This window comes from Piliocolobus tephrosceles, chromosome 3 (assembly GCF_002776525.5).
Source record: "Piliocolobus tephrosceles isolate RC106 chromosome 3, ASM277652v3, whole genome shotgun sequence".
Lineage (NCBI taxonomy): Eukaryota > Metazoa > Chordata > Mammalia > Primates > Cercopithecidae > Piliocolobus > Piliocolobus tephrosceles.
Window position 1 is genome coordinate 168,021,325 of NC_045436.1, and position 11,856 is coordinate 168,033,180.

An 11,856-nucleotide genomic window follows, 5' to 3' on the forward strand; every position below is an offset into this window, starting at 1 on the left:
CTGATAACTAATTATTTCAATGTCACTAGCATTCTCCCAATTATAGATGGTCCCCAATTACAGATGGTCTAACTTACAATTTTTCAACTTTAGGATGAGTTTATCTGAGAATTAAACTCATTTGACTTATGACGTAGCCCCACTATAAGTCAAGAAGTATCTATCAAGTTCTGAATCCCTTGCCCAAAAATCCAGTTAGTCATAAAGATCTAATCTTCAGCCAGGCACAGTGGCTCACACCTGTAATCCCAACACTTTGGGAGGCCGAGACAGGTGCATCACAAAGTCAAGAGTTCGAGACCAGCCTGGCCAAGATGATGAAACCCCATCTCTACTAAAAATAAAAAAAAAAAAATTAGGTGGGAATGGTGGTGGGCACCTATAATCCCAGCTACTCGGGAGGCTGAGGCAGGAGAATTGCCTGAACCCAGGAGGCGGAGGTTGCAGTGAGCCAGGATCACACCACTACACTCTAGCCTGGGTGACAGAGCGAGACACCATCTCAAAAAAAAAAAAGATCTAATCTTCATCATGCCTAATTATTCTTTTATTTTAAACAATTGTAACAATAATTACACAAGTAATCCATGAACACAATTAACTTTTTTGAAAAAATCAGAAAAATATAAACAATTTCACAAATGTTTATTATTCTTTCTTAGGAACCCTACTAATCTCTGTATACCCCACCACCATCAGATACGTTTTATTTCACCCTTTTATTCTTACTACAGACATCACCACCCAAACTAAATCCCTTTATAATCCTCACCAAGAGGTCTGTATATTCAGTAGCCTCTGCTTTTTGTGTGGAATAAAAAAAGCTACTTAAAAGTAGAACTAAGAGTTTAAGCTTAACGAAGTGCCTTTAAGATGGAAGTAACATGAAAAACAATCCTGATGAAAAATGTCATTTACAAAACGTCGCCAGGCACAGTGGCTCACACCTGTAATCGTAACACTTTGGGAGGCCAAGGTGGGTGGATCACTTGACGTCGGTTCAAAAGGAGCCTAACCAACATGGTGAAACCCCATCTCTACTAAAAATACAAAAATTAGCCGAATGTGGTGGTGGGCACCTGTAATCCCAGCTGCTCAGGAGGCTGAGGCAGAAGAATTGCTTGAACCTGGGAGGCAGAGGCTGCAGTGAGCCAAGATCACGCTACTGCACTCCAGCCTGGGCAACAAAGCAAGACTACGTCTCCAAAAAAAAAAGTGAACAAAAATCAAGTTACAGAAATTGTGGTATATTGTATAATGAATGAGTATACTCTCATGTATTACAAGGTGATGACCAAGAGTAAATAAAAGCTCATAAATTTCTGGCCACAAGATTAGGACTTTCAAGACATCAGTCAACCTTTGGGTTCTAGTAGGAAACTAAGGAAAACTACACAACTGATAACTATCAAAATCAACCAATCAGTAGAGTTACTCTTTTCTGACAGGCTAAAAGAAAACCTTCATTTATACTCATCTTTGGATCTCTCCCCACTTCTCCAGCCCAGCTTTAGCAAAATGCATAGCATCTTGGCCGAGGGTATTTTTTTAAGTAAATTCAAACAGTTGTTTAATTTATAGATTAAAAATCCTCAACTGCATAAATACAACTTAAAACTGACCCACCAATTTTAGTTACCATGAAATCTTCTCTTAACCATTTGTAAAGATATTTATTATAATATATTTATTATAATGAAGAGACCACTCAAGAAAGTATTTTAAAGTCTAAGAATTTATACTTAAGACGGCTTTCAACAAATTTTATTGTTGTCCTTTTTACTTACTCTAATTTGATAATCCTCACGTCCTTGTTTGCTCTTTAAACGAGCACCTCGGTTAACCGAAATTGTTTCATATCAGAGTTCTCAGTCATTGAATCTACTGCCTAAAATATACAATATGCCTGAAACTATATTCCTGAGATTATCAGGAAACAATTTGTCAATTTAATTTTGTTTCTGTCCTCAAGTATATTAATCCCATCTAGTCATATTGCTCCAAAAAGACAGTCATTCTATTTTTCAGGTATTCTTTCAACAATCGCTAAAATAAATTTCTGAAAGTTTTCCTCTTTTTTTTTTTTTTTGAGACGGAGTCTCACTCTGTTGCCCAGACTGCAGTGCAGTGGCGCTATCTCAGCTCACTGCAAGCTCTGCCTTCCAAGTTCATGCCATTCTGCTGCCTCAGCCTCCCAAGTAGCTGGGAATACAGGCGCCCGCCACCACGCCCAGCTAATTTTTTTGTATTTTTAGCAGAGACGGGGTTTCACTATGTTGGCCAGGATGGTCTCAATCTCCTGACCTCATGATCCGCCTGCCTCGGCCTCCCAAAGTGCTGGGATTACAGGCGTGAGCCACCACACCTGGCCGAAAGTTTTCCTCTTTAAAGGTGAAGAAAATAAGCCAATGAGGTTAAAGTTCCTTACTTCAAAACTCAAAGACTGAGTGACAAAGGAAATGTTAATCCCTGACCTTTCAGAAGGGAGGAACAAGCTCTTAACAAGTCACCTTCTGATGCTGTCCTTGAGGAAAACTCCTCCCGCTTTATGCCATTTAAATATTTAACATTTCCTCATATTTTCTTGTATTTTCACTACGTCCTATAAACTTCTTTTATATTAATACATATTATTAAACTTTGCCACAAACTCATTCCTTTTGGAAACATTTCAACATGGCCCAAACAGCATTATAATGAATTCCCTAATTAAATGTCAAAGTCTGAAATAATTAACATTAAAACGCTCATTAGATTCACACAGGTTCTTCATGATGTTAATATGGGCTTGAGCTACAGTTTCCCTATTGGCTCACATTTGAGATACTTATCCTAGATTTAGGATTTTTGCAGGGGAAATTTAGAGGCATGCACAGCTTTGCTGCCTAACATCTATGTGAGATCATTTTAAACAAAAGCAGAGAACTGTTATTTCAAACAGATAATTCAGGCCCATAATTAATATTATATGGAAGCTTTTTTAAAAAAAATACATCAGGCTGGGCACTGTGGCTCACGCCTGTAATCCCAGCAGTTTGGGAGGCCGTGGCAGGCAGATCACGAGGTCAAGAGATCGAGACCATCCTGGCCAACATGGTGAAATACTATCTCTACTAAAAATACAAAAATTAGCTGGGCATGGTGGCACGTGCCTGTAGTCCCAGCTACTCAGGAGGCTGAGGCAAGAGAATCGCTTGAACCCGGAAGGTGGAGGATGCAGTGAGCCGAGATCGCACTACTGCACTACAGCCTGGCAACAGAGCAAGACTCTGTCTCAAAAAAAAAAAAAAAAAAAAAGCATAAAGTTAGAGTTAAAAACCTACATACCAATATCTATCAAAATACACATATATTATCCTTTGGCATAGCAACTTATTTCTTGGAATTAACCCCCAAAAATCCCAAAGGTACCCAAAAATGTAAAGGAAGTTTAACATACTTTTGCTTTTATCAGTGAAAAATGGAAACATCCTAAATGTCCATCAACAGAGGAATAAATTAAATGTTACCACCATACTATGGAATGATATGCTGTTAAGACTGTAACAGCATCTATTACATTATATATGCACCAATATATAATGGATCTCAGGTATCAGTTGAAAAAAAAAACAGTATATATACAGTGTTATATTTTTAAAGAAACCTGTATTCAAAAAATGTATATAAATGCAGAGAAAGAGGTTTGAATATATACCCTATATTGTTTAATTGCTAATTCTAAGGGTTGCTAGAATCTACACTTAGTTGCTAATCAATGGGATTGAGGAAGTAGGAAATAAAAGGGGGATTCCACGTTTTTATTCTATATACCTCTGTATTTGAATTTTGACAAGAATGCATTCATGTTTTTCTTATATAATTTTAAATTGAAATAAAGTAATCCAAATAATTTCTTAACAGGTATAATTATGATAATCCAAATTGTTTTTGAAAAAACCTTAAAACATGAAGCCAGATAGTAAGTTTTGAATAAATAAAACTGGCCACAAAGATCCACGCTGTGAATTGGAAAACGATGGTCCATGCATCAAATCCAGCCTACTACCTGTTATATAGCTTGCAAGCTAAGAATATCTTAAATTTTTAACTGATCATTTTTTAAAATTTCTTATTTTGCTAACACATGAATATTAAAGTTCAACTATTTAGTGGCCATAAAAGTCAATAAAAGTTTTCTTGAAAAACAGTTATTTACATTGTCTTTGGCTGCTTTTACGATACCATGGCAGAGTTGAGTCACTGTGACAGACGGTATGGCCCACAGGACCCTAAGATATTTATTATCTGACACTTAACAGAAAATGTGCCAACCAATTTCAGAAATAATATATCATCATTATCAACTTTATGCAGAAATGGTCATACTTATATTTTAACAGTTTTGAAGAAATGATCCTAAACATAGTGACTTGCTCTTTCAGTATACAGACCAGCACAAGATATTCAAAAAGACTCAATGTATATAACTATCCCTGCATGTACAAAAAATGGATTTTTAACCTATTCACAATCAAGCATGACTTTGAGGAAGGGAGCTGGGAGGTTGACACATGCAGCAACACAATCACTCTCCAAACTAAAAGAAAAAAAACTTACCTCAGTAAATAGTCTGCATATACTACAGGCTCTGGCAAAATCTGCTCTAAAAATTCTTCACCTTCATCTCCTTTTGATTTCAAATATTCACAAAGAGCACACCAATACAAAGCAATTTCAGGAGTTAATGTTTCCACTGGAATCAATTTCCTTCATTTAAAAGAAAGAGTGTAAGAGAAAGCATGATATTTTTATCACTAAAAATGGAAGAGTACAAAAATGGGAATAAGAAGATTTGCTTTAAAACTTCTACACTATCCTTTTAATTAGTCATTAATGTATCCACACAAAGAGGAATGAAGAAACTTAGAACAAAAAAGAACCAAATAAGCAAACATATACTAGGGGTGCATGTTGCTGGATTTTCTCATGGTAGGCTAATTCAAAAATCAAAGTAAGAAATTGAAGGGGGGAAAACCCTTAGCTAAAGTAGATAGTCTATGATAAAGCAACGAGTTCTTACACCAGGATGGGAAAAAGGAAGTGAAAAAAGATATTCATCAGACTAAAAGAAAACGAGAGGTAAGATTAAAGGTATTAATATAATCTTAAGCTATGGGGATGAAAAAAACTAATTGCATAAGTTAATCAGTATTACATTTCAAAGAATGAATCCTTTATGTACCTGCTATCATTGTTTTTACAAAGTCCCACCAGTTCACTGAAAGGAGTCATTGAAAACAAGGCATTGAGAACAGAGACTGCCACTTCAGAAGAATTTTCTACATCCAACCGATGAAGCAACTGTAAGATATTTCCTTCAGAGAACCGTAACCAGCCTTGGAGAAGATGCTTCTGCATAGCTTGTTTCACAGCATCTATTGAGTCATTTGAAACATAGGTGAACAAAGGCTCCCTCTAGCTTCCATCTCTTGTATTTTGTCTATTTTAATTAACAAAGTCAATATTTACAATAGAAATAGTAGAGGTTAAGAGGCACAACTAGGCATATATATATATAATTTTTTTTTTTTTTTTTTTTTTTTTTTGAGACAGAGTCTTGCTCTGTCAACAGGCTGGAGTGCAGTGGCACGATCTCGGTTCAATGCAACCTCCACCTACTGGGTTCACGCGATTCTCCTGCCTCAGCCTCCCAAGTAGCTGAGACTACAGGCATGCGCCACCATGCCCAGCTAATTTTTGTTTCACCATGTTGGGCAGAATGGTCTCAATATCTTGACCTCGTGATCCACTTGCCTTGGCCTCCCAAAGTGCTGGGATTATAAGTGTGAGCCACAGCGCCCAGCCAACTAAGCTATTAAAGGAAAAAAAAAAAAAAAGAAGTACCGTGATACTGCAAAAGTCACTGTGATGGTAACTTACAAATAAAAATGGAAAAGGCTCAGCACGAAATACCACAGCCTACACAAATATCTTTACATTCCTTCTCCCCTGGGTTCAATGAGCTTCAGGTGTTAGCCCAGAATATATGTAATAATAGCTATTATCTCACTTTGTTATCTGATTTCATCTATTATATGATTGCTATTTGCAGTAGTGAACTATACAAGCATACATCACTGAATGAACCTTAGTCTTAGCTTTTAAGGTCATCCTAGTAATTAATTCTCTGACAATGTTTTCAAACTCAAGTCGGTTTTCTCACTATAGCACAATAGAGCCATCTTGGCCTTCTCATGGGAGTTAAAAATTTCAAAAAATATCATTCCTATAAGCAGATTGTCTTAGGCTCCCCAACCCCTGGGCCATGGACTAGTATCAGTCTGTGGCCTGTTAGGCACCGGGCCGCACAGCAGGAGGTAAGCCGTGGTCTAATGAGCATTACCGCCTGAGCTCTACCTACTGTCAGATCAGCAGACGCATTAGATTCTCTTAGGTGCAGGAAACTGCACACATGAGGTATCCAGGGTGCGCGCTCCTTATGAGAATCTAAGTAATGCCTGATGATTTGAGGTGGAACAGTTTCATCTGGAAACCATCCAGTTCGCCCTCTGTGGAAAAACTGTCTTCCGTGAAATCGATCCTTGGTGCCAAAAATGTTGGGGAACGCTACTCTAACAGAAAAAAAAAAAAGAAGGGAAATTATACTGGTCTGACCATTCCTAATTGTTGTTTCTGATACACAGGACACACTCATACCAAGGTATACACATAAGGAACAGCATTTTTTTTTAAAGGAAGAGAGGGCAAACAGATCTTTTCCTACTTCTGACTTGAATTAGCTCTACAGACTTAAGTATTGTTTCTCCATCTATAAAACACAGAAAGGGTGAAAGAAATAAGCTCTGCTCCTTCCAAATACCAAGATCTTGGGCGGATGCGGTGGCTCACGCCTGTAATCCCAACAGTTTGGGAGGCCGAAGCAGGTGGATCACTTGAGGTCAGGAGTTCAAGACCAGACTGGCCAACATGGTGAAATCCCATATCTACAAAAATATAAAAATTAACCAGGCATGGTGATGTGCACCTGTAATCCCAGCTGCTCAGGAGGCTGAGGCAGGAGAATCGCTTGAAACCAGAAGGTGGACATTGCAGTGAGCCAAGATTGAGCCACTGCACTCGTCTGAGAGAGCAAGACTCCGTCTCAAAAATATATACATATCAAGATCTTTAGCCCTATGTTTTCTATATAATACATCAAGATAAATTTCACCAGGTTCATGGGACTGGCAGGCTTACTTGACCTGATTTGGCACGTTTCCTAAACCTTGTTAAGTCTAACCTCAAAATCTACTAAAGTTTTATATATATAAAGTTGTTTATCTTACCTGATCGGTCATTAAGACCTTGTTGAAGGAGCATTACTCTCTGAGCAATGGACATAGCTCTCATATGAACCTTTTCAGCTAAAACCTTAAAAATAATTTATAAAGATGGTCATTAACCTCAACACAATTTACAGATTTCATAAGAACATCACCATCTTAGAAAATTACCCAGGATCTCCAAAATTAATACCTGGTAACACACTTAATACAGTAAAATTCTACCTAAATCACCTGTGTTCTCCATAAAACCTCAATTGAAGAAATTATTACATGCCAAGTATTTTTCAAAGGCACTTTAAGAAAATGGCTTCTTGTCCGTTAAGAATATGCCAACACAAGACATTGAACTTACTTACCTGATAAGCCAGCTTTCTAACAGCCTCTTTCACATCCTTGGTGCGCCCTACAATTTTTGGCAAAGTCTTTGCTGATGGTGCAATACATGATAACACTGCCCGTCTAACTTCTGGATTTGAATCATTTTCAATCAAAGTAGCATATGCTAAAAATAAAGCAATATATTTTGGTACTGAAGAAATTATTTATTTAACTATAGTCATAACACACATTTTGATATTTTAAAATGCCTTTAATATGATAAAGATAGGCTGGGCACAATGGCTAATGCCTATAACCAGCACTTTGGGAGGCCAAGGTAGGTGAAGAGCTTGAAGCCAAGAGTTCAAGACCAGCCTGGGCAATATAGCAAGACCCCTGTCTCTACAAAATAATTTTGAAATAAAAAATTAGCTAGGCATAGTAGTGGCGCTTCCAGTTACTTAGGGGGCTGAGGTGGAAGGATCACTTAAGCCCAGGAGTTTGAGGCCGTACCTCTTCTATCCAGCCTGAGAACCCATCTGTAATAGAAATAATGTCCTTTTTTTAGCCTTACACATTAAGTTTTTTTCCCACCAACTTCCTTCTCGCTATGTTGCCCAGGTTGGAGCCAAAGTGCTGAGATTACAGGCCTGAGTCACTGCTGCGCAGGCCACCAACTTCCCTTCTAAAGACACAAAGGGGAATTAGTCAACAGACTGGCTCTAAGGCCAAAAGTGAAAACAAATAGCCCTAAAAGTCATGGTAAATTAATCATAAAGATTATGTCTGTGCTACTCCTCAATATTTAAGAGAAAGCTTAATATAGCAGACAGTTTATTTTAAACTGATATGGCTTTATAAGGGCCCATTATTTTGGTTTTTTAATGAGACCTAAAAGGAAATATTTTTTGGTTTTATTCATTGAAACAAACTCATTTCTTATATTTAAATATATTTATCTGTACTTCTCACATCTTTCCCACTCAATTATTAAGTACATGTTGACTATCAAATATCTATCTTTTACACAATATTATTATGGGTATATTTTAACACCAAAAAAATACAAACTACTATAGTGATAAATATACCAGTGATTATAAAACTGGTAAAAGGGACAAAGAGGACAGAATAGTGCCTAAAACATACCTAGGCATATATGGAAAAATGAAATACAACTATCTTTATGACCCCAGTCATAAAGGTACTTTATTTTCCCCAGTCATTACTTTCTTAAAGGTAAGAAAAATTCCTTTAAAAAGAGATTTAAAAAATACAAATCATAATGGCAGAGATTTATATTTTTGACGTAAGAATTTCTGTTAAAAAAAAAGATACCCCAAAGGGAGTGAAACAATGATACCCCAATGAGCCACCTAAAGCAGAAAGAGATCTACAATTCATATGACCCAAGGATTTCTTTTCAAAATATATAAAGAACACAAATGAATTATTTTAAATAGTACTTTAAATTAAAAACCCAATGAAAAAATGGGCAAAACACAGTAACAGGTATTATATAGAAATATAACTGGCTGCTAAATATATACATACAGCATGATTTACACAAAATGATAGGAAAACATTAAGATAGACATATGTGATTTATGTAAATTTTTTTTTTAAATCTGAGCAAGAGACTAATTAACCCAAAACTGAGGATAATAGTTACTTCTGAGGGACAGGGATGCAGCTGGGATAGGATGCAAGTACTGATTATTTTTTTTAAGCTGGGTGGTTGCTACTTGGGTTTTTTTTTTTTTTTTATCTGAATCATATATTAATTACCAATACTCTTCATATGTAGAGACCATAATAAAAATTTTCAAATACTGAGAATTTAACAAAATCAACAAATCTGAAAAAAGATTTAGGAAACTACACACACCATTAACCACTGGGCATTCATCATCCTTGGGATCCTGAAGTCGTGAAAGCGCCAGAACTGCCTGTATTCTCACATTTGGAATCTTATCTTTCAATCTAATAAGCATGGCTTTATTAATTTTATCAAACACATCATCATCAATCTGAGCATTTTCTGGCATACTTCCCAAAAGCTTGTTTATGAGCTGACACACTCTAAATCTCACTGCATTGCTGTTTGCTTCATGAGACTAAAACAAAAACAAATCAAAATTTATTCATAGTCACATACCACTCCCAAATAATATTATCTGAACTCTATATATTCGGAATGCAAGAAGTTACAACAATTCATTTCCTAAAGAGAACTTATAATGCTACCTTGGTCCATATGCATAGCAAATATATATTTTATACAGTCTCAAAATAAACAGTCTGAAAGAAGTCTTTGCTAAGTTACATAGTCCTCTGTGTAGCAGCTTCTAAAATACAGAACTCATTTAAAATAAACATAGGAGAACTGGTTTAAAGAGGTCATTAAAAATTTAATGTTGGAGTTAAAGTCCAGTTTTTAATCATAATGATAATTCTAATATTTCCCATAAAAGGTAGACTTATTCAGATTTTTTCAATCACTAGGTATTTCATTGTCAAAAACATACAAACTCCCACGACTCTTTTAAAGTGGCAAAATTTTCTAAAATCCTTCCCCAAAGCTATCATTTTCATAGTACCTTTAAGAGAAAAGTAAACAAATAATTTAAAAGGCCACCATCTTCCTCTTCCTCATCATCTTCCATATCAGATTGGTGAAATGAGGTAACAAACTTTGCTGCAAATTCTACTACCCTCTCCACAGCTGGTTCACGTTTATAGACCACCATAACATATTTAAGATAATGAATGAACTCCTCATGAAAAACTGTTTTATCATCCATCTGAAAGACAAAAGAAATCCTTCATAAACTGCACCGATAGAAATCCTTTATTCCCAACATCACCCTAAGACTTCTGAAAGCACTAGCCATAATAATGCAGACAAATTAAAATCTTTATTTAGTAAACTCTTAATTATCCAAACCAGCAAAAGAAATCAATTTGCATGAATTTCTCTCCAGGCTATAATTGGAGTACACGAGCTTGACTTTTCACAGTAAAAAGATTCCTTTGATTGTTTTTTTCAATATCTTTGAATTCTCAATAAGCCTTTAGTACCAGTACATTACAAATACGTTTCTTCATCAACAACCCAAAATCAATACTGCCTTTTATATTTCTCATATTCAGGTCTTCCTATCAACAGCAGCTTCTTTATGAGACAACTTGCACATCCTATCTCATATCCTCAAAGCCCTGCGATGTTTACTTACAATTTTTCTTGGACCTCAAGATAATTCATCTTCCCCAAATTAATTGTTCTATTCTTCTCAAGGTTGCACTCAAAACAAACAAATAGTATGTACATAAATAAGAATGGCCAGGCCCTAACGATTAATTTGGTATTTGGTGATTGGATTGAATGTAACCGTGGGACGAGGGTAGAATCATTTGACGGTCGGCGGGGAACGATGACCCCAGGGGCAACGACCACTGAACCCCCGCATTCAGGATCCACTCTGCGGTTCAGTATTTGATGTCTGATAGCCTCGGTGGTCGTAAATGCTTCTCTCCACGTTCACAATCAGACTAAGGAATAACGGTCCACGCCGCCCAGAGGCTAGGGGTGTCGGCTCAGAAAAGCCAAGGCGGGGCCCGTGTGAACGACGCCCAGACTTCGGAGTCTTTCTGGCCTGGGCGCAGGCGACCTCGGGTAAATCCCTGACTTCTCCGAACCTCAGGTGGTCCCTATGAAGTGAGTCGCGAAGGTGAACAAGGCTGGAGTCACGGTGCGCCGAGCCCGAGGGCCACGGAGGGCCCCTGAAGGAGGGTGGGCCGGGGCGGGCGAGGAGCGGCGGCCAGGGCCGGGCGCGCTTACCGTGCGGTAGGTGCGGCTCAGCGCCACCACCAGCTTCGCCTGGTTCTGGTGCGGATGCTGCGCCAGCCGAAAGGCCTCCTTAATCGACAGCAGCCTCTTTTCCGCTCCCATGGCTCTGGAACCCTGCTGGGACGAGTCCTGCCCGCGCTCGGCTACAGCCTGCCCGCCCGCCAACCCAGAGGCAGAGCCCTCCGCGGAGTCTTCTTTGACAGCCCCGGGAGTCTTTACCGCCCGAACGTTCAAATAATTGCCGCGAGAGGGGGAAATCCCGCGAGACTGCCGCAAGCGCTCTGGGAGGAGAGAGCGGGAAGCGATGGGTCCACCCATCTCACACCCTGCGCTTTGGGCGCATGCGTCTAGGTTCAACCT

General features: G+C 38.0%; 1 protein-coding gene across 3 annotated transcripts in view; it reads right to left on the reverse strand.

Annotated features, from left to right (window-relative positions):
* The window catches only part of NCAPG (non-SMC condensin I complex subunit G), a 34,320-nt gene extending 22,464 nt beyond the window's left edge, over positions 1–11,856 (reverse strand). For all 3 annotated transcript variants that reach the window (XM_023206988.2, XM_023206987.1, XM_023206989.1), the window contains exons 1-7: positions 11,488–11,856; positions 10,247–10,450; positions 9,535–9,763; positions 7,685–7,830; positions 7,329–7,413; positions 5,225–5,417; positions 4,600–4,749 (exon numbers count right to left, since the gene is read on the reverse strand). In XM_023206988.2, the coding sequence (XP_023062756.1) occupies positions 4,600–4,749; positions 5,225–5,417; positions 7,329–7,413; positions 7,685–7,830; positions 9,535–9,763; positions 10,247–10,450; positions 11,488–11,814 (1,334 nt within the window). In that variant the 5' untranslated portion in view covers positions 11,815–11,856. The remainder of the gene's footprint in view (positions 1–4,599; positions 4,750–5,224; positions 5,418–7,328; positions 7,414–7,684; positions 7,831–9,534; positions 9,764–10,246; positions 10,451–11,487) is intronic.